This window comes from Narcine bancroftii, chromosome 3 (genome assembly GCF_036971445.1).
Source record: "Narcine bancroftii isolate sNarBan1 chromosome 3, sNarBan1.hap1, whole genome shotgun sequence".
In the NCBI taxonomy this organism is placed as follows: Eukaryota; Metazoa; Chordata; class Chondrichthyes; order Torpediniformes; family Narcinidae; genus Narcine; species Narcine bancroftii.
In genome coordinates, this window is record NC_091471.1 from 107,713,226 (window position 1) to 107,737,153 (window position 23,928).

The 23,928-nt window shown below is 39.0% G+C and overlaps 1 protein-coding gene across 5 annotated transcripts in view; it reads left to right on the forward strand.

Moving 5' to 3' along the window:
• The window catches only part of LOC138757456 (protein YIPF5-like), a 44,213-nt gene that overhangs the window by 5,405 nt on the left and 14,880 nt on the right, over positions 1-23,928 (forward strand). For 2 of the 5 annotated variants that reach the window (XM_069924753.1, XM_069924756.1), the window contains exons 2-4: positions 10,714-10,808; positions 13,544-13,713; positions 17,574-17,719. In XM_069924753.1, coding sequence (XP_069780854.1) covers positions 10,726-10,808; positions 13,544-13,713; positions 17,574-17,719 — 399 coding nt within the window. In that variant the 5' untranslated portion in view covers positions 10,714-10,725. Of the gene's footprint in view, positions 1-2,397; positions 2,455-10,713; positions 10,809-13,543; positions 13,714-17,573; positions 17,720-23,928 lie in introns of those variants that run through there. The other 3 variants (XM_069924754.1, XM_069924755.1, XM_069924757.1) reach the window with 3 other exon arrangements.

A 23,928-nucleotide genomic window follows, 5' to 3' on the forward strand; every position in this document is an offset into this window, starting at 1 on the left:
GCACTTGACAGAATTTAGGCGAAAGTAATTGCCAGGGCAAGTTTCAATTACCTCGATGGGCTGAGAGGAATTTTCCTTGTATTTCCTTCCGAAATTGTACAAGCAGCGTAAGCAGATATTGTCAATGAGGATAAAGGGCAGAAAATGCAGGATTTCTTTGCCAAATTGGCCAGGATGTGTGTAATTGAACAGAATTAGCATTTCATTGAATCTCAGTACTGATCATAGTCTACCAGATCTTCTCTGATCAGTTTCCAATGTCTTAACATCCTTTGAATAAGGAAACCATTCTTATTCATCTGGACTCATGAGTAATTTGCATAATTAATGTGTGGCTTTCCTACTTTTCATATTAATTTCTACCAATAAGTAAAAGCATTCTTTTTTCCTTCTTTAATCTTTTATTAATTTTCCACAAGAGAAAAAAAATGGAATATACAGAAAATGTGGAAAAAGTAATCTACATTGTCCTTAACGATAACAATCAAGTACTTTCAAATTAATTCAATATTTCCATACATTGACAGTTACCATTAAGTAAGGAAAGAAAAAGTTAATGCATGAAACAAAAAAAAATAATTCCGATGAGGAAAATAAAAGAACAAAAACCATTAGACAATCTATTCTGAGAGTAATTTCAAAGCAACTGGAAAAGAGATTTTTCCTGAGTAAACACAATGCACTTGGAGAAAAAAAAAAACAAGCTGGAAGTGGTTCAATTTTGTTTATTAGTTTGAGTCATACGAAAATATTGAATAAATGGGTGCCATGTTTTTTTGAAGTATCAAATGTCCGACTTATAATTTTCTAAATATATGCATGACATAATGGAAGAAAGGCGTTGAAGTAAAGTAGTAGGATTGCAATGTTTCCATTTGTGTAATATAGCTCTCCTTGCCATCATCATTGAAATGGCTACTCTCCTTTGGGCTGAAGCACATGCAAAGCCTGATCCCAAAAATAGTTGTGAGTAAGTTTGGCTGTAAATCTAGGTCCAACACTTCAGCTAAAATTTCAAAAACACCTTGCCAAAAATACGAGTGAAAGTGGCCTCTTCGGATTTACACCTATCACAAATATGACTTGTATTAGCAAAAATATGGGCCAATCTATCCTTAGACATATGTACCCTATGCACTACCTTGAACTGAATCATAGAGTGAATATTCTTTAGCTTTCCTAATTATAGTAAAAGTCCAAATATCCAGATGCCTGAAATCTGCATCACCCAAGAATATGGACTTTACAATAGCTCTCAAACTTTTAAAATTTAGTAGACTCTTGTGTGCAGGCATGCATATGCGCCACAGATGCACAGCGGCAACAAGTAACCACAAAGATATGTCACTATAAAAAAGATTAATTTGTATATAACTTCTGCTTTAATTTGTACACTATATTTTTCCTTTACAATGTTAATATTTAACATAATTTCAATCATTACTCACTCTTGGTAATGAAAAAATATTTACATTTTTGACGTGTGTAAGGTAAAACATCATGAGATGGGAATGTGTAGGGAGTTACCCTGTACAGGGCAGTAACAAGAAGGGGAGGTGTCCTTGTACTTCTGTTAGGTAAAACATCATGAGATGGGACCGGAGAAGGAGTCACCCAGTACTAAGGAGTAACAGAATGCATCCTTGTACTTACAAGATAAGAGAGACATTGATGGATTGAGAGGCAGGAAGCTAGCAGGGAAAGGATAGCAACAGTTTTAGTCATTGGACAAGTAATGATATGATGATGTTCTAAGCATGTATCCAAGGGTATAAAAAATCACCATTTTGCTGATAACGGCAGAATGCATTCTCCGACTAACTTTGTTAGTCGCAAGTGTTACAATCCGGTAATAAAGAACAAAGAACCCTGATTTCGACTCAGCCTGGTGTTTGTCTCACTCATTCATGAACAAAGCAGACCTAACACGTGTTAACTGTTTTTCCTTAAAACTGCTCATTTTGATACATGCTATGTGAATATAACAAAATATATCAGTTAGTCTTTTCTTTATTCCTTCTTAAATTTGAATTTTAAAATTACTGCCTGAGAATAAGGAAAATCCAAAGGTCTGGACCAACCCAATCCCTGAAAAGTCTGGGTTTTAGGACTTCTCCTTTTCAAACACACTTGTCTTTTGTAAATCCATAAGCTTCAACGTTATTTGGATCTTATTTAAATAAAATTTTTAATTCATTCATAATCATACAATATTAAGTGGCTGACATAAGTTTGCTAAAAAAAATTAAAAGATTTATTTTAAGCTTAAATTAAATTTAAACTCAAATAAACTATTAAGAGTGCATATTGCAAATAGCTTTCGTTGTTAATTTTGCATGCTAGTCTAAAAATAGAACTTTACATAGAGCATGGAGGGCTCAAATTGCACTCAGTCGTGGACCTTGTTTGCTCACTACCCTTCCTTAACTCTGACGAAAAGAAGATTTATTCCTGGTTAGTGTAACCTTTTGCTTCATTTAAGGTCTGTATAATTAATAATTTCATAATCAACACTGGAAGTAATGCTTTATTTAGTTAAAAACACAAGTACTGGAAAAACTCAGCAGGTCTTGCAATATCCATAGGAGGTACAGATATATATATATATATATATATATATATATATATATATAAAAAACTGACATTCAAGCCTAAGCCCTTGTTCAAGGTATAAGCAAAGAGCAGGCAGGTAACTAGGTTGAAAGGTTGTGGAGAAGGAAAGACTGAGCAAGGGGAGCACAGACTAACAGACAAAAGATATTAATTGGAAATAGAGAAGAAGAAAGGAAAGGTGAGAACTGATTGGGGAGGCAGGGTGTTTTTAGCTCTGTGAAAGCAGAGCTGGGGGAAAAGAAGACAGAACTTAAACACAGGGTAAGATGGCGAGGAAGGAGAGGGGGTTGCTAACTGAAACCAAGAAGTCGATGTTAATATCATCTGGTTGGAGGATGCCCAATTTGTAGGTGGCCTTAGTCTGGCAGTTCACGAGAACATGAACAGACATGTCAACAAGGGAATGGGGCAGGGAATTGAAGTAGAAACACAATGCTGGAGAAACTTAGCAGGTCAGACAGTGTACCCTATATTAGCAAACATAACCAACATTTCAAGCTTGAACCCTTCATCAAGGGTAAGCAGGAGCCCAAACAAAATGGTGGAGGGGGAGGGGCACAGGGAGGAAGTTGAAGTAGATGGCCACTGGGAGATCCCCACTGTTGCAGTGGATAGAGCCAAGGTGCTCATCGAAGCAATCTCCCAGTCTGCATCCAGTTTCTCCGATGTAGAGACCTCAATGCGAACACCGGATGCAGTAGATTACCCCTGCAGATTTACAAGTGAAGTTATGCTTCAGTAGGAAGGACTATTTGGAGCCCCAAATGATGGTGAGAGAGGAGGTGTGAGTGCAAATAGAGCATTTCCTTTGGCCCCAGGGGTATGTGCCATGGGGGTAATTGGTGGGAAGGGAAGAGTGGACTGGGGAGTCACAGAGGGAGTGGTGCCTGCAGAAGGCAGAGATGGAAGTAAAAGGGAACATGTATCTGGTGGTTGGATCATGAAGTAGGGGTGAAAATGGTGGAGGATGATGTGGCAGAAATAGATGTTCCTGTTATATATGGCAATCTATTTCTTGAGAACACAAACTGCCCAATGCTGATAAAGACAGGCTTCATTTTGAAAACAAGAATTATTTCAAATCTCATCTCACCAAAGGGACAGCACGGTTAGCATAACACTGTTATAGCGCCAGCAACTGGGGTTCAAATCTCGCACTTCTGTAAGGAGTTTGTACAATATCCCGTTTCTGCATGGGTTTTCCCTGGGCATCTGGTTTCCCCCCACCGTTTAAAGCAACCAGGGTCATAGGTTAATTGGGTGTAATTGGGTTGCACAGGCTCATGAGCAAAAATGGCCTGTTACCGTGCTGTATTGAAAATTATAGTGAGCACAGTGACATTAACAAAGAAATTAATGATACAAAAGAGTGAGAAATACCAAGAACAAGTCCAGTTCTGTTCCAGCACCTTAAATGAGTGAGTTAAGAATATGTCAGGGTGTCTAACATTACCTCACTGTTAACATTCCTCTGAATTTAAATAATTCATTTACACTGAAAGTTTTCCCTCTGAAATGTAAGAAGGAAATTACCAGGGTAAATTTAACTGTATTCAGCCTTTCACCCAGTTTTGCACTCGTTATAGAATGCTGAGTGAGCTGACTCCATTCCCTGCACCAAGATGCTTTGAGCAATGTGTGATAGTCGTGCCCCTGTCAAGATACAAAAAGTACAACCAAGCCACACAGTATAATTCAAATAGACTTTATTTGAATAATGCCAGCGGGAATGAGCAATCTGTAGTGTAGTGTTAGGTAGACAAGGTCACCTCACTAAGACTGTTTGGACTCATTCAAACAACAGTCACAGGGTACAATATTTAAGGAATTTTCCTGCATACAAATTGGATATCATTTCTTGCTACAACTTATGTTTTATATTTTGCATATCCACTTCCTAGGGATAGGGAAATCATGTGTGGTAAAATACAGGATTCTGTTCACGCTGTGGTTAAGTGGAAAAAAAAACACACAAATGCTGGAGAAACTCAGCAGGTCAATTCATGCCTTTATGTAGCAAAAGTAAAGATACATCACCAAAGTTTCAGGCTTGAACCTTTCATCAAGGTGTGGAGGAACCTGAGAGATGTCCAAACAAAAGGGGGAAGGGGGAGTGGTGAGGGTGGGAGGACCACAGGAAGGGGAGGGGGGGGGGGGGGAAAAGAGTCTAGGCGAGGTGGAGAGAGAAAGGAAGCAGGAACTGGAATAACTAGTTGTTTTGTTATCAGTCATTTAATCTCACTTACGAATTATAATTAAGAAACATCTTTTCAGTACAAAAAACAACAAAAAAGTTTGGAAGGTTTGCTCTTGGTACACAGCAGTATCAGTTCTCTGCCTACCTGATTTCTGGTTTCCAATTAACACATGTAAATGGCTAGTTTCCCTCTAATTTTAAATTATTGAAGTTAACAATAGTGGCCAAAGGTTCTGAGCAAAAACACTGCCATCCAGGGACTGAGTGGCATCATCAGTTCTGCTGGATGCTTATTGCAGCCTTTGACAATGTACATAGTGTCTAACAGGTAGTACGTAACTCAATCAGCTGCATTTGGGCAGGAAACTGATTTAAGAATGGGCTGCCTTTTGACAGCTCATTAGGTGCTTTCAAACTGCTTTGTTTTTTTCTTTGGCTTGGCTTCGCGGACGAAGATTTATGGAGGGGGGTAAAAAAGTCCACGTCAGCTGCAGGCTCGTTTGTGGCTGACAAGTCCGATGCAGGACAGGCAGACACGATTGCAGCGGTTGCAAGGGAAAATTGGTTGGTTGGGGTTGGGTGTTGGGTTTTTCCTCCTTTGCCTTTTGTCAGTGAGGTGGGCTCTGCGGTCTTCTTCAAAGGAGGTTGCTGCCCGCCAAACTGTGAGGCGCCAAGATGCACGGTTTGAGGCGTTATCAGCCCACTGGCGGTGGTCAATGTGGCAGGCACCAAGAGATTTCTTTAGGCAGTCCTTGTACCTTTTCTTTGGTGCACCTCTGTCACGGTGGCCGGTGGAGAGCTCGCCATATAACACGATCTTGGGAAGGCGATGGTCCTCCATTCTGGAGACGTGACCCATCCAGCGCAGCTGGATCTTCAGCAGTGTGGACTCGATGCTGTCGACCTCTACCATCTCGAGTACTTCGACGTTAGGGGTGTAAGCGCTCCAATGAATGTTGAGGATGGAGCGGAGACAACGCTGGTGGAAGCGTTCTAGGAGCCGTAGGTGATGCCGGTAGAGGACCCATGATTCGGAGCCGAACTGGAGTGTGGGTATGACAACGGCTCTGTATACGCTTATCTTTGTGAGGTTTTTCAGTTGGTTGTTTTTCCAGACTCTTTTGTGTAGTCTTCCAAAGGCACTATTTGCCTTGGCGAGTCTGTTGTCTATCTCATTGTCGATCCTTGCATCTGATGAAATGGTGCAGCCGAGATAGGTAAACTGGTTGACCGTTTTGAGTTTTGTGTGCCCGATGGAGATGTGGGGGGGCTGGTAGTCATGGCTTTCGCGCAAACAGAGGAACCACTGACATGGTCTTTGCCCTCAGACAGCTCCAAGAAAAGTGCAGAGAACAAAACAAAGGACTCTACATCACCTTTGTTGACCTCACCAAAGCCTTCGACACCGTGAGCAGGAAAGGGCTTTGGCAAATACTTGAGCGCATCGGATGTCCCCCAAAGTTCCTCAACATGATTATCCAACTGCACAAAAACCAACAAGGTCGGGTCAGATACAGCAATGAGCTCTCTGAACCCTTCTCCATTAACAATGGCGTGAAGCAAGGCTGTGTTCTCGCACCAACCCTCTTTTCAATCTTCTTCAGCATGATGCTGAACCAAGCCATGAAAGACCCCAACAATGAAGACGCTGTTTACATCCGGTACCGCACGGATGGCAGTCTCTTCAATCTGAGGCGCCTGCAAGCTCACACCAAGACACAAGAGAAACTTGTCCGAGAACTACTCTTTGCAGATGATGCCGCTTTAGTTGCCCATTCAGAGCCAGCTCTTCAGCGCTTGACGTCCTGCTTTGCGGAAACTGCCAAAATGTTTGGCCTGGAAGTCAGCCTGAAGAAAACTGAGGTCCTCCAAACTGCTTTGTAAAGTGGAGTTAACAGGACAATTTTCCTGGTTAGTGCCCCACTCATAAGGCAGCTCAGAGGGTCTAGAGTCAACTGGGTCCCTGCCCTACCTCAGATGTCGTCAGGGAACCCAGTTAAACTTGCCCAGGACATGTTGACAGGCAGCTTGCACAGCAAAATGGCTGATCAGGTTATTCCTGTTATGTTAGCGCTTATGCTCTGGCGTCACAGGGAAACCATGGCTGAAGTGTCTGCAGTGATGGGGGGGGAGGGGTCGATGCAGTGGAGAGTCGGGGGCCACAATCGGGGAGGGAGAGGTCAATGTCGTGGGGTAGAGAGGAGAGGGGTTGCTGCTGCGGGGGAGAGGAGAGGAGTCGCTGCCACGGGGGAGAGGGGATCGGCTGCCGCGGTGGCAGAGGGGTCAACTGCTGCAGATTGGAGGGGGAAGCGCGATTGACAGTGGGAGGAAGACTGACAGCTGGTGGGGAGGAAGGGGGAGACTTGTTTGTGTGACGCATCACTTAACGTATCATTGTGGGGGAAGGAGCCCCCTTAAATTGCCAGTTGGCAATTTATTGGGGGTATTCCCCCTCAGCTTAAAAGGTGCTGGAGGCACCTTTGCCCCACTAATCGCACCTGGGTCCCAGGAGGGCTACCTGGGTGCTACAGTAGTGAGTAAGAACTATTGTCTTAAAGATTCAGGCAGGCATCAGGATATCTGGACCCTGGGGTTCGTAGAAGAATTAAGAATTGATTCCTGTCTAGGAGATTTGTTCTTTAATGATATAACCTGTTCTTTAGCTTCTTGACTGAGTAAAGCTCATGCTGACCTATCGTTGTGGTGCACTGTTAGACAGAATTAGACACACACAAGGTAAAGACTGTACAACAGGCTTTAATCCACAAAGACTTCCACAGAGCCAAGCTGGCTGTGGCTGCAGCAACTCTGGCTTTGGCTGCCGGCGCAGGCTTATATCCTGGAGGGTGATTGACACCCGACCAAGTGGGGCTTGACAGCCGGCCAGGTGATGTCCTGTCCCCTTACACTCCTGCAGGTACAGAGGTGACCCCCTGCAGTAGGCTGGTGGTGTACACCACAATCGTACAAACACAACTTTCTACATTTCTACAATGTGTGATGTGGCCCTCACCAGCAAATGTGCCTCAGGCAGTTGACTGAATCTACGCGGCGGGGCCGCTGGCCAAAATGGTGCCGTCGGGGGTTTCACCATCTCAGCACAGGGTCAGAAGCCTGCGCTGGGGGAACCACGTGATGCCCGGGTAACGTCAGTGCCCCCCAGCGCAGTTTTCAGCCAGATCTGGGCTAGAGTACAAGTCCAGCCCAGCAGCTTGCAATAAATCAGTTCTTCTCATTGAGCTCAACCCATCTGGTTGTGTGTTCTTTCAGTAGCAGTGTAGCTGCCACTACAATATCATAGAATGCTGGCATAGCAACTGGTGTCCTTATCTGACAAAGACCTGAATTTGATCTTAACTTGGGCATTGGCTCTATGGATTTTGAATCTTTTTCCTATGGTCACATGAATTTCTCCCCAGTGGTCTTATTCTCACTGAAATCTGGAAAATATTCTTGTAGGTAAATAAATTACTCCTTGCAGCACATTAACAAAAACTGATAAAGTAGATGATGAAAGACTGCACAGCTTGAAGACTGGAAGTAGGGGTATAATCTATTTTGAAGATTGGGGTCAGTCCTTGCACAGAAATGGTAGTATAGGTAAATGTCTCTGATATTACATTAATTGTTAATTGTAAATCAAATATTGATTACTTTTTATAAACAAAGGTACAAAGGGAAATGGGTCAAAAGCAGGCACATAATGAATTCATGGTTACAGAAAAGGTTTATGAACAAGTTTCCAGGATGAGGGTCTATGATTGGAAAAGCTGTTTTTTTCTTAGAAGTGAGAAGTTGGGGGTGGGGGGAAGAGAACTAACAGACATTTAAAATTAGGGAGGGTATATTCAGAGTAGATGCAAACTATTCTCATTTGCAAAGGATCAAGAACTAGATAAGATAGAATGAAGGTTATAAAGCAAAAGTGACAAGGATTTTGTTGACCCAATGAGCAGTTGGTACTTGTGAAAATGCATTCTAAAGGAAGCTGGATAAGTATCTGATAGGAAACAATTTCAGGAATATGGAGAGAGAGCAGGCAAGTGGCACCAGCTGCACTGTTGTTGCATAGAGCCAGTAAGGAAAGGACAAGTTCTGTACTGTAGCCATACTGTGATTGTTCTGATCTACTCCCCCGAATCTTGAGACTGTGTCCTCTCGTTTTAGTTTCCCCGGCCAGCTCAAAAAACCTTCCCTCATCTATCCTATCCATACCCTTCATAATCCTATATGTTTCTATAAGGCTTGAAGCTCAAAATGCTTTTTGCATTATTATGAAGAATTTTTCACAAACTATCCATGATTTGTTGAATAATCACTACTTGTATTCTGCAGGGCTGTATTCGCATGAATTAAGGTTAAAGAGTGGCGAATAGAGTTTCCATATATAAAAAAAATTAAGAAAACTGATAAGTTGATGAGAATTTGTTTGCACAGTTGGGAATGTTGATACCGTAACTGGGGAGGGCTTAAGAAATGTCATATCAGACATTTTATTTCAAAGAAAATCCAAGTGAGATATTTGGTGATCTAATTTTTTTTGTAATTTTTTTCCCCCTTTTCAACTATGGATGCTACCAACCAAAAGTTAGAACAAAAATATAGGCAAAATTTACTCGGTCATGTATCATTTATGGAGACAGAAACAATTTATGGTCTAAAATTCAAATCCTCCTTCCCAAGATTTTTGTTCCTCCCCAGATGTGTCTAGTTGCTCTGATGAGCTTCAGCCTTGATGAAATGGGTGTCTTCTTCATTCAATTAAGTTGCCTGTGGAAGAAAAACTGACCAAAAATAATTTGAAGGAGACCTACAGGTTTTTTTTCTTTTGTTGTCTTTTTTTTTGTTTTGTTGTTCTAATGTATTTATATTATTATTCTCAGTAGTTAATGTATGTTTTTTTTTGTTAATTTGGGGTGGGAGGGGGAAGGGGAAAAGAAGACGATATAAAGTGTTCTATAAAAGGGGATGACTGATCTATATTTTGTTTATAAACTTTTGTTTATAAAGCACGAGTCTGTAAAATCAAAAATAAAATTAAAAAAAAAATGAGACCTACAGGTTAAAAAAAAAAATGCAATCTGAGAAACTATTATTTCTATTTTGTCTGCCACATGAAAGCCTCACATCTTCTCTCCCATCGAGGAGGGCATTTCAGAAAGCCTAAAATGTTTATTGTTTGAGTCTTGACTGATTTCTTTTTAAATTTACCCCTCATTATATTTGTGATAAGAGTAAAATGTAACAGTATGCTTTTACTGTTGGTTGTAGGCAAGTTTGCCCTCTTGCCCTTGACCCCCAGATTCCCGGAATCTGTATCCAAAATGGGATTATACCCTATCTTAATGTTTTCTCTCACCATGCAGAACAACCTGTTTTTATCACCCATCAAACATTAGATGCAGCAACCAACCTAGTATATTTATGGTGTATCACTCAGGATGAGGGTAGATCATGAACTTGCAGCTCATCATCCAATACTTTTAGTGCATATTTGTTTCAGTTCACATTCAGTGGTGAGGCCAATTGAAGCTAGCTAGCCTTTTAAAATTAATAGGAGAGTATCCAAAATTGTAATAAATTATATGATCGATTTCCATCTCCAGCTCTGAGGATTCTCCATCAGTCAAGAACTTGAAACTTTACCTGAACAGGAGAACGTGCAGTTGATAGCAATACACAAAAGTGCTGTAGAAACTCAGCAGGTCATGCAGCAGCCACAGAAATAAAAGAGAATTAATGTTTGGTCTTGACCCCTTGCCAGGTCTAAACAAAAACAGGCAGGTGTCCAAATGAAAAGATGGGCAGAGAAGGAGAGAAGAGGAGGGAGGAAGGGGGAGGGAAAGGAGCGCATTTTTTCCCTTGATTTTGCATGGAAGATTAATTATATTATGGTTTTCCAGATTTTTTTCAGAATGTCTGGCTTCGAACAATTTAATCCAGATTTTTATCAATCAAATTATGACATCAACAACCAAGAGGATGCCACTTCAAGCAGGTTAGCTAATTTATGCAAACTATAGTCTACCCCAAAAATATAAATGGAAATAATGGGGTCAAAATTTGTCTTTGGTCACAAGAATGAACATATGATACTGTTGTGAAGTTAAAGGAAATAAATTTTAGAAGTGGATGTTGATGTGCGTGCATTACTATATCATGTATTTAGCATGTCCATCTGACACCTTTCCATCTTCTCCAGTTATGTCCTGTTAAAACCTTAGGGATCCTCTTAAAGAGCTTCTATAGCATGTTTAGCGTAGCACTCAGTGCAATGCTATTATAGTGCCAGCAACCCGGGTTCTAATCTGGCACTGTCTGTAAGGAGTTTGTATGTTCTCCCATTACCCAGTGCTCTGGATTCCTCTCACCCTTCAAAGAGGTATGAAGTTGGTAGATGAGTTGCTCACATGGATGTAACTGGGAAGCATGGACTCGTGGGCCAGAAGGCCTGTTACTGTGTAGTATCAATTTTTTTTTAAATGGGTAATCTTCAGACTTCTATTTTCTACTCCCTCATGCCTCTATAAAATGAAAAGTGGAGCCATGTGCAGCCATATGAATTCATATGGCTCAACCAAAATTTAAGATGAGTTCACCATTTTCAGTCCAGAAATGATCTTCAGTGCCTTGACTTATTTTTTAATAGCCTGGTGAAAATTGCTCATCTTGATTAGAAACCTGCAATGCACCAGAAAATAGCCCTGTGTAATTTCAGGAATGGATGCCAAATGTATTTAAGAAATACAGGTAGACTCTTACTTGTGAGAAGGTTCTGTTTCTGGACTCGCAGTACAAATTTAAATTATTCTAAGTTGAAATTGGGGAAAATAACGTGAGATTTTGCCGAAAAAAAAGGTAACTTTGAGATATTGTATGCTGGGACATTATAAGAAGGGGTCTATCTGTGCTACTTTATGGTAATAAATGTGCCAGAACTGTTGAATAGTCTGCTGATTCTGAGGGAATCATAACTAATTTCAGGATATTAGTACCAATGTTTAGAACAACAAAACAAAAAAAAAGACAACAAAAAAAAAAACCTGTCGGTCTCCTTCAAATTATTTTTGGATATTAGTACCAATGTTTGCTTCGCAACATTCAAAAGTTAACCTTTGAATAATTCACTAGCAGTAAATCTAGACTCTCTTTCAAGTTTGTTCTGTCCACCAATACTTAGTCATGTCATTTTTACTCTTCAATATAGGAGGTAGCGTCTATAAATTCTATAAAGAATGCAATCAATCTTATTATCACCAAGAGGAAGTTGTTTTCTCCTACAAGGTCTTGTTAACCTTTTAATGCTTTGTAATGCTATTAGGATTTTTTAAAAATTCTAAATGCACCGTTAACACTAAATTCAGCTGTTAAATAGACCAGTAAGAAATCTTCACGTTGTGTTGATTCTGCACAAGTAAAGCAAAATAGCTGTCCACTTCATGGTCTTAATTGTGAATCAGACCGAACAGAGCAGACATTTGAGCAAAAGCAATGCCATGAAACTACATCTGCAATGCTTTTGTCAACCTGTCCAAATTCAAGTGTTAAAACAGGTTGCGCAACAAGGCTTGTCGTCATTCTTGAAAACAAGCCATTAAGATGACCAATGGTCTGATATCGTCTGATTTTAAAACATTGTGGTTACACCTGGATAGAGATAGGATCTATGCCATGCAGGAACACATAAATAAAATAAAGTAGAAAAGGGGACTCAATGCAAGAACTGGCATACTTAAGGAAATGGATCCAACATTGGTGGTCATTTTCCCTCATTCCATGGACTTTGTATCTGTTACAGTAGCTAGACCTCCTGTCTTTTAAAAAAAAACACCTTTTTGACTGATATCAGTAATGGGGAAAATAATCCATTATTCAAAATGTAATAAAGTATTTAGAAAACTGACAGGATCAACCAAAGTCAACATAGATTTGCAAAAATCCTGCTTGACAAATTTACTGAAATTTTCTGAGGATGTAACTGGTTAGATTGGTAGTATATATGTATTTTCCAAAATCATTTGATGAGCTTCCATTAGAATGCAAAATTACATCATATTGGATTGGTGGTCATTTAGTGACATGACTATAGAACTGGTTAGCAGACAGGAAATGAAGTGTAGGAATAAACATATCCTTTTCCATGTGGTAGGCAGTGACTTGAGGTACAGAGTGTTCAATGTTTGGACCACAGCTGTTCATAATTGTATATTAAATGATTTAGATAAGAGGACTAAATGTAAGATCTACAAGTTTTCAGATGATGCAGAGCTGTGTGGGAGTGTGAACTGTGAAAAAGTGCAGAGAGACTCCTGAGTATTTGGGACATGTTGACTGAGTGGATAACTGTATGGTAGATTCAGTATGGTGTGGATAAATGTCTGTTTATTAATTTTCATGCAAGAGCGGGACAACAGATAATTATCTGAATGGCAATAGATTAGGGAATGAAATCGGAGGTGCAACAATACTTGCGCATGCACACCCAACCTGACCACCACAGCACTATGAAGCTGCCGCACTACACTAAATTTCATGACTTGTTCATGACAATAAATTCTAATTCTGTTGCATTTTCCATCCTGTTTTCTAGGGTATTATCATCTTTACAATCCACCAATAAATTGCATCTTAATTTGGTATTTCTTTTTAAAACTGTTTGCCTTCTAAATAAATTATCACAGGTATTTGAAGCTGTTTCATAGTATTGACTGTTTCTCCCTTGTGTTTGTCTAGCAGTGAGTTTGAGGATGGTCATCCACAGCCAAAAATATTTATTCCTTCAGCAATGACGCAGACTTCTCAACTCTATGCAGGACATATCTTACAGCCATCTGAGATCTACACTCCATTCAGCCCATCAGCAATATATGGAGACATCGATGATGAGCCACCACTTTTGGAAGGTAATCCTTCAAGATTTTAACATTTGGAATTGGATCATTGCATTCTTCAAGTGTTACAAGGTTCCTGGTGTATTCTCCACACAAAATCACCAATTTTACAAATTGTGTGTCTATACATCTATCGTCACAATATATTAACCAAAAGGTGATGGCCAGATAAAAAGCTACCATTCCATCTTTAGTTGCAATATTGTAGGTATAAGAGTGATCCCTTTAAACTTTAAAGAATTTCATGTGTTTGATGTCTGGCATCCTCTTTGTCCTAAACTTTGATAAGTCAGTGATACAAAATTCAGTTTTCATTATATAAACCATTTCAGGATTCTGGTTGTATTATGGCAACTTTAACTGACCATTCACAGCCTAAATATTTTAAGTCTCTCTAAGAACATGAATTGGAATCACACCATGAAGGAGTGGAATGAAGCCTAAAGCAATCTAGTTTACATCTTTTCCTAATTAAGTGTGCCTAATCCTTCATCAGATTAATTATCAATAGATGGTCCAAGAAAATTACTTTACAAGATCCACAGACATACAATTTGTATTCTGCAGGTGGTGCTGTTCCAAGCACAATTCTTGCCTATATATTTTGCCGGTCATATCCTTTGGTAAAATAAATCATACTTTTTTTAATACATTTTCCCATTTATTGCTCAAGGGAAGAACATTATAGCTCAAACTACTTTTCATGAATAGTATATTTGATCTAAAGAACTTTTCATGAAGGATACCTTTATCCTGCAAGAACCATTCACATATTATTTGAAATCAAATTATGTATCTGGCAGTTCTATCATGACTGATATCCAGCAAAAGCACAAGGAAAAATTGTCCAAAAGGGCATTATAAATTCAAATTTACCACTGAGGATCCTAATTAATCATTTATGTGGGTTACCTCTTGCAGAGATACTGTGCTTTGAAAAAATGTTTAAAACTTGACCGAAGGTCTTGGACAATTTCATACATTTCTGTAACATGCATGGTCATAAACAGAAGAATCTAGACCACGTACTCCAATTCAAAATAAGATTAAAATGTTCATGCAAGTCTTATTAAAGGAAGTATTTTCACAAGGATCATGGTGGAATTTCAGACAGTATTTGACTTTAGTGGTTTCAAAGATCTCTTTTCTAAGTTGTGCATGAATATTGGAGAATTATAGCCGAGTCATTGATACAGGTATCTGCTCATCATGGTACTTTAAACTTTGTAGAAGAACTTTGGTATAATAAACTGTACTGTGAGAAGTGTTGCCACCTGGATCGATAGTCCAAGCTGGAATGTACTAATGTAATAATATTGATGTTAACATTCAAATAGTCAATTAAACAGATGGAATTATCTGGACATGTAAGACGGTTGAACTATTTAAAACTGACTGGAAATATATCTGTGTTTTTTTTAAAAATCAAATCTCCCTAAACAAATCACCAGAATGCAAATTAATTAGTCATTTATCTAATTGCAGTTTGTGCAACGTTACCGCAATGTTCCCATTGAAAAAACATGCTACACTTCCCAAGTAATATGTGGAGGAAAGAGAAAGATGAGCTTGAGAAGATTAATCCGTGAAAATGCGCATGTGCCCCAAAATCAGGTGTATCCACAGTTGCCATTCAGATAAAAATGAGGCCATTGGCATGTAAAAGAGGCATCCCGGATTTCAAGAAGGGTTACCAAAGCGAAACAGATTGTCAGTAAGAATCAGAGCAACTGTAGGTCTGTGATTTGCAGACAATTGGGAACAAAAAAAAAACATCAATTTTCACCACTTTGTCACCAATGAAATTTATGATTAGAGTCACGCCTGTGGATGTCATTAACATGGATGAAGTCCCAATGGCCTGTGACCTCCCCACCACAACAACTGTAGCTGTTTCTGGATCATAAACTGTGGCCATAACTACCACCGGACATGAAAAGTCGTGCTTTACTATAGTCCTTGGCTGCACTGCAAGTGACGCTAAATTGAAAAGAGTAACATTGCTGCAAGAAAATCTGCCAAATACTGTGATTGTTCACTGTATCAAGAAAGGTTGCTTGGACTCCAATTTTATGAAACTGGGTGGAAAGGTGTAACAGGGCAAGTCCAGGCTGTTTTTTCTCAAAGAAATCGTTCCTCAAATTCGATTTCATGGCAGCCCTCAAAGAGAATTCAGCACAAAAGACAATAAATTCTGTTGGCGCCCACATTTGCAGTAATTCTGGGTGGGCTGGCATATAAATTGCAGCCACTTGATATTGGCATAAATCATCCATTCAAGATATTTATCAGATCAGAATGGGAGGGTATGGATGCAGAACGGCATTCATGAGTTCAGCCCATCTGGATGCTTGAAAAGAGCAACCTATACTGAAGTTTGTGAATGGGTTGCTAGAGCATGATATAAGATAACACTAGAAACTATACGCAGTGGATTCAGAAAAGCTGGCATAGTATATACTGATGATGAAAGCAGTAAGAGCAATGATGTGTCAATACTGACTATAGTAACAGAAGAATGGTTGCAGGCTATCCTAACATTTTAATGAAGACAGTGAACAAGAATCCAACTTTGAAGAATTCAAAGGGCTGATGGATGATAATAAAGAAGATGAGTAAACAATGTTGTAGCCAGCTCCTACAAGCTATGGCTCTGTGGATCCAATAGCGCAGGATAGGTTATAGCTGCTTGCAGGTTAACTCAGAAATAACACGTTGTTCCCAGAAAAAAAATGACATGAACCCCAGTTGAGTGTAGTTAACATTGAGCTTTATTGGGCTTAGAGGCCTGCTTTTATTCTCAAGATGAGGGGAGTGGTCGAAACCCCTTCAGCACTGATTGATGCATTTATGATCCACTTTCCTTGATAGGCCAGTTGGGCTCCTTTAGCTGTGGCCAATTGGAGGGCAGCACTGAGGGCCTCGTGCAGCCTGCTGGATCCTTGTGTTTGTCCTTCACTTTGAGGCACCCTGAGGGGGCTGCGAAGGGCTACTACAATGTGATTATTGTCATATGGACTTGGACTTCAGCATTTTTTTCGATAATTCCATTCAAGTGATTAAAAATAAATTTTAATGTAGAACCAATAACTTCAATTTTATATTCAGCATGTAAAAATGTTCTGGTATAGCACACATACAGAGATAACACACGGAAGGTTACCTGGTTTGTAAAAAAGCATATAATGTGTGTTGAATGCGTAAAAAAAAAAAGGTAAATATTTTTTTCCATTAAGTATACTTTGGAATTATTTTAATTTTTTTTTCCATTTTGCTGAGAACACAAAATTAAGTTTAAAAAAACTCTTAAAATAATTGAAAGTGAAAAAGAAAAATTGTGGAAACTCACAGGAGTTCCATAACTGGAGAGAAGGGAAGGTTAACATTTTGAAACTAAGCCCTTCTTTAGCATGTTTGTAACTTAATAGTGTATAAAAGAAATCAGTGTGCAATGACGGCAACCATTTATGCTAGCACATGGCGTATTAGCCTTTATTGCTAGGGTGCTGGAGTTTCAGGGTATTGGCCATTCTGGGAATGGCCTGTACATTTCTGTTTTCCTTTTTTAGGAAATGATGTATCGTTTTGTAGGTCCATAATAAATGGATTCAATTAATTCCTATGTTGAGAGAATCAGGAACAACCAAAAAAAAATCAGTATTTTTCTGGTTTAAAAGAATGAGGGATGATCTTATTGAAGCAAATGAGATCCTAAGGGGGACATGACAAGTTAGGTGCTGGGATATTTCCAATAGTCGCAATCTTGAACAAGGGGACATGACTTACAAGATAAGAGGACCATTCTTTTGAAATGACAGAAGCAAAGAATCAATCATTTTTGTGAATCCTAAACCACATGGTTTTCTTCACAGAGATTGGGATCAATTTTGATCACATCTGGCAAAAAACATTAACAGTTCTGAATCCAATGAAACCAGCAGATGGCAGCATTATGAATGAGACTGATCTGGCTGGACCAATAGTCTTCTGTTTGACATTTGGAGCCACATTGTTGCTGGTGCGTTTAAAATTACAGCATGATGGATTTTACAACAAAATATTCAATTTACTTTCTCGTGTTTTTCTTGCATATTATGTATTTAATTTCCTGTATCAGGAAAGTCAGCAGATTCTTTTTTATTTTCTTAGAAATATCACTGTTTGCTTGAGGTTATTTCACACATAAAAGATGATTGATTTGAAACTAATGTTATTCATAATGACAGGCTAAATATTTTTAAAATGTTTAAAATAACTTTTGGTCTGATGTAGGAGAGGGTTCATAGGAGTTCACTAGGCTGATTCTGGGAATGAATGGTTTATCATGAGGAGCGTATGACAGCTCTTGGCCTGTATTCATTGGAATTTAGGAGAATGAAGGGGGGGGGGGTGTCATTAAAATATTTTGAATATTGAAAGGCTTGGACAGAATAAATGTAGAACTGTTGTTTTCCCCTGATGAGAGAGTCCAGGACAAAAGGACACAACTTCAGGTTTGAAGGGTGTCTCTTAGAATAGATGCATCAGAATTTCTTCAGGTAGAGGTGGTAAGTCTGTAGAATTTGTTGTCACAGGACATTGGGTGTATTTAAAACAGAGATTGATAGTTTCTTGATTAGTCAGGGCTTCAAAAATTATAAGGAGAAGGCTGGACAGTGGGGCTGAGAGGGGAAATGGATCAGTTCATGATTAAATTGTGGGGCAGACTCAGTGGGCTGAATAGTCTATTCCTGCTCCTATGTTTTATGATCATCATTTTCAAAAAGAGAAAAAGGCATATCCTCCATTATATTTTTAAAAATCTATTTTATTACATTTGGAGTAAGTGGCATTTTCAAAATGTGTTTATGAATGATTGTGTTAGAATGAGGAATACAAACACTTTCCCACACTAATGTCCTGCACAACATGAAGTTGTATGAGATCAGGCTTAGGAAGGCACATTGGACCTTCACCACAGGTGGCAGACATTGGCTGTGCCTGTCAGGAAATTGAAAGTGTTCTGTTTACACTTCCTGCTCAGTATAATTAATGGATAGCAAAGTTTAAACAAAACGTTTGCAATTTCTTGAAATGCAAAGCTGGTCTGCAAGGCTTCACACCAGCAGCAAGAAATTATCCCTGATATTATATTTGATGTTGGTACTAAAAAAGTGTGTTTTGCATTCCTAGTGGACTTAAGAGCAAGTTGAAATAAACACTTTGTTTATCTGTTGATGATGTACATCTTATAATATTTAAAATATTAGAAACTAGGATAATAGCAAGGGGGAAATCATTCAAGAGCAAGATTCTCATATTTAAGAGGCAAATTTAAACAATACAAAGGATCTTTAGACAAATTGGGTTTATCATAGTGGTAGGAATGATAGAGTCCATTATCAAAGATTTAACCAGTAAATTGAGAAAGAAATCAGAAAATATTCAGCATGGATTCCAAATCGTCACACTTTAGCAGTTTTTTTCTGATATTTTATCCAATTTTTTTCCTTACATATAATTAATAAACATTTAAATAAAACAGTAATGATTAAGTTATTAAAATTACAATAGTCCCTCCCTCCCTATACCTCCTCGCACAAAAACTTATATGAAAAGTATAAATGAGATATATAGTTGTATGAAGAATAGAAAATTAAAAAAACGGTTCCTAGTTTGCTCGAAGGATCGGTTCACATAATGGGATCCCACAGTATTTATATAGCTGTTTTAGGGAAGATTAACACAGGTCTCAAGAGGCTGGAAGTACATTTTTACAAATTTACTCCCAAAGTTTGCATATATGGGCTCCAAATTTGCAAAAAGGTAGCATATTTATTTACATTTTAGCAGTCTGATGTATTCTCAGTTTTCAAAAGACTGGAATGAGCCAGGGAATGTGAAACTTGTTGCATTGACTTCCTTAAAAATCAACATATTCATGATTCCAGTGTGAAAGCAGATGTCCTAAACTTATTGCCTGAGACACATCCATTGCTCCTGTCTATCCCTTGATGTTGGGTTCATTCTTGCATTAAGCATGGGTGGCAATTAAACTATTCACTTATCGACGCAGCTCTGAATTTAATCTGGTGCAGAGACAGTTTCAATTTATGGTATCATTTAAGAATTGTGTTTTTTTCATTGTTTTTGAATATTTCTGAATCCAGAAATGTTTATAATTTTGGTAGGTTTAACAGACAGCTAAGTTGGGGCCTTTCAGGCAGTCAGTTTTTTTGCCTGTTGTGGGGATTGTTCTAGCCTGCCCAATTGCAAGCAAGAAGTCCTGCAGCCATGCTGTCTTGGATTTTAAAAGCTCATAACTGAATATGTGAGATGGCACAGTGACAGATCTAATAGAGTTACTGCCATGCTGTTTGGTTAGAATTTGGCTTGATCTGATGACAGTGTGACTTTTTCATGGGTTGGGATAAGTTCATTGGTCCTAGTTTGTAGGTGAGTGATAGAATCTGAAGGAATTTGATGGAAATGTGGGGCAAATAACATGGAATTAGAATAGGATTGGTCTAAGTGGATGCCTGATGATCAGCATGGACTTTGTGGTTGCAAGGCCTGATTCTACACTGTATTACTCTATGATGAGCATTAGTGATTCATTATTAATATCAATTTCAAAACTAACATTCATGGATTTCCGGAGGCATTTGGTAAGGAATCATGTAGTCTCCCAAATATGTGGAGTCAAGTGTAAAGTATCAGAATGGGGAGTACACTGGATATTGTGAGGTGATTCATTTTGGAAGATGAAACTTGCTGAGTACAAAGTTAATGGTCGGATACTTAACAGTATGGAAGAATACAAAGACCCTGAGGTCCAAATCCATACATCTCTCAAGATTGCTGCATAAGTTAATAGAATAGTTAAGAAAGCCTATAGGATGTTGGAGTTCATTAGTTGGGGGACTGAGTTCAAGAGTCAAGAGGTCATGTTGCAGCTCCTCAAATCTTTTCTCTTGGAATATTAGTTCTGATCACCTCATTATAGAAAGGATGTGGAAGCTATGAAATGGCTACAGAGAAGATTTACCAGGATGTTGCAGTCTTTTGAAAACTGAGAATACATCAGTCTGCTGAGGAAAGGTTAGCAGAGCTAGGGCTTTTCTCTTTGGAGAATAGAAGGATGGGAGGAGACTTAATAGAAGTCTACAGGATACTGAGAGGCATAGATAAGGTAGTCAGCCAGTACCTTTTTCCCCATGGTAGGAGTAGCAAGCACAAGAGGACATCTGTACAAAGAGAAGGGAGGAAAGTTTAGGGGAGACATCAGGGTTAAAAAACATTTTTAAAACTCAGAGTTGTTGGTTTCTCAAATGGTGATGGTGGACGCTGGATCAATAGGGGCATTTAAATGATTTTTAGATAGGCACATGGATGAAAGCAAAATAGAGGTTTATGAGATAGGGAATGTTTTATTTTTAAGCAGGAATATAAAGGTTGGTACAACATCGAGGACCAAAGGGCATGTACTGTGTTATGGTGTTCTATGAAATAAGGAATGAGTTGAAACAGGTAACTCATCATCAGAAAGTAACTAATTTCTGACAAACTTAAAGGACTAAACTACCTCCCATGTTGTGTGAAACTATGAAACATTGAAATAAATGCAATGTATGATTATTGTTAAACATTGGTCACTATTTATACAAACCATTTGTATTCCAAAAAACTCCTAAATATAATTTCTAAATTCATAGGTGACACCAAACTTTGGTGAAGTCAATGCAGAGGAGAGCTGTAACAAAATGCAAGGTAGCAATAATAAATTTACACAACGTTGATATAATTAAAACATGCTAAAATGTGGATAAATGTAGTTTAGTATAAAAGAATAAGGAGGGAGCATAGCATCTAAATGGAATGGAAAAGCAAAGATACATCTTTAAAATTCTACAATGTAATTTAGTAAGGCAAAAAACAAAGTGAAGTAATGTGTCTGTTGTTCAGTTTCATGTTGGTCCCACAGGTTAACCAGACCAAAGTTGAGGTACAAAGCACACATTTATTTTGGGGATGCAAACAGGGCAACAAGGTCAATCTGCTAGGCAAACCTTTACACACATACACACACAATACTCAAGGGATAAATAAACACTTCAGATAACAAGGGAGGAACTGACAGAAGACTGGGGGAAAATTACATGGACCTACACATTCAACAGTCAGGATCAAGATGCTACTACGTGCCCCCACCCCTTGACTGTTACAGACATGGCTCTTGCTACCTGACTTCAGGACTCACCCCAACTCAGTGTGAAAGGTGCTACTTACATGGCACAAGAAGTCCAAAGAGGCAGAACAAAGGGGCACATGGTCCTTTATAGTTCTGCAGGCAGTACTGGGGGGCCAATCACTCAGGGCAGGCTGGGCCCTGTTGGTTTCTGTGGCCAATGGCTCAAAACCGAGTGCAGGGTCAGCTGAAGTGATTCACCTGGGCTAATTGGGTGGTCAGGACTGAGTCTGGGCAGGCTGCCTGGACTGCAGCACCTGGTGATTTAGGCGGGCCAATCGCAAGGGTCATCTTGATGGCTTGGGGTGAGTCTTTGACTTTGATTAGCAGGTAGGGTGTCCTCCGAACAGGAGCACAGCAGCGCCATCAGGTGGTGGGAGCTGCCCACACATTACAGTGTCACAAATGTAGAAATAAGATTCAGGTGCCTAAACTTTTATCCAGAATCATCAGGACAAGACACCTCCCATTGTTTGGAATCTTCCAGATTTTGGAATCATTTTAAAATTGTGTTCCCTTTAAGCAAATGTGATGTTTCAAAAATTGCACAAAACAGTGGGTGTGGGGTGTTAAATTAATTTAGATAAATAAAGACCATGAAAAACCATAATATTGCTAGCATGGTTTTTTTTTATATTTTAAAGAACTTCAACAGACATCTCAAACAGTGCAAATTCAGTAAATGCACATTACAGTTCAAATATATCAGAATGAACTCTTTTTAAAGACTTCTTCCAGTGTCATCTGTTTAATTAAGAGAGGTTTCTGTCTAAGCAGTCTCTCTTTCATTGACTAAACAGCCATAATCACTGATAAATGAATGTTGTTCCATCCCACCAATTAATTGATCACATGTTTTAACCACATCATCAATGGGCATTTTTTTCACCTGTGCACACAGTGTCTTCGTCCTCATCACGACTCTCCTCGTGCTTATCAGTATGTTAAACCATTTCAGCAATTTGCCCATAACTCAAGGAATGCACAACAGGTCAATGTTCAGGTCTTCTTCATGTCAGCTGCCTCTAAGGTGCTTAGATTTTCTGCTGGAACACTTGGCATAGGCAATGAGGTTAATGATCATCCTCCTCTCATTAATTTTTTTGTAAACTTTATTTATTAATAATACATCAATTTTTTTTACAAAAGGTACACTAAAATATTACTAATACAGTTTAACCCTCCCATTCTCCTACTCCCTCCCATTCTCCTACTCCCTCCCATAACCCTCTTATACAAATCTTTATATACCTAAGGAGCCAAAAAAACCCCCAAAAATTATAAGTACTGTTGTGGAGTGTATTATAACCATCCTCTCATTAATGACACGAAAACCTTCAAAGTCTTCACCTTTTTACGAGCCCAGAGGGCCCATAAACCCAGCAGCAATAGCTATTCACCAAGACAAATGGTTACTTAAACAAAAGGTTATTTTAATTATCTTTAAGCATAAAAATAGAATCAAACTTTAACTTAATTCTATTGACTTACTTAGCCTAACTTAACTCCCTTCTAATTCTAAGTGCACATGTATGTAATGTGTGTGTAAGTTCAGAAAAGTTCTTTGGTTCACAGTCCAATCTCACTTCTCATTTCTCCAAGTTCACTGGTTGCAGGCAATTCTTATACTGTGAACAGAATTTAACATTTATAAAGTTCACCAAGCTTTGGTGCTTGAAAGATAAATGGTATCACTCAGGAAGGTTCTTGTCAGTTTTTTGAGAGAGATTTGTTGTTCCAGGACATCCACAACTGATGTACTTCCATCAGCCACTCCATTGTCTTGTTGATGAAACTTGCCCCTTCAGGGTTCTCCAGATGATAACCTCTTTCTTTCAGGTCATCACAGATTTTCTTTTTGTTTCTCTTATTTCGAGTGAAACATTAGACAGCTAGTCCTCTCCTCTTGCATGAACCACAAGGGCTTTGACCAGGCCAATTTCCAAACGGGCTTGCCAGCTTGTCCTGTTCCAGTCCCAGCTATTTCTGCTGTCTGTAAT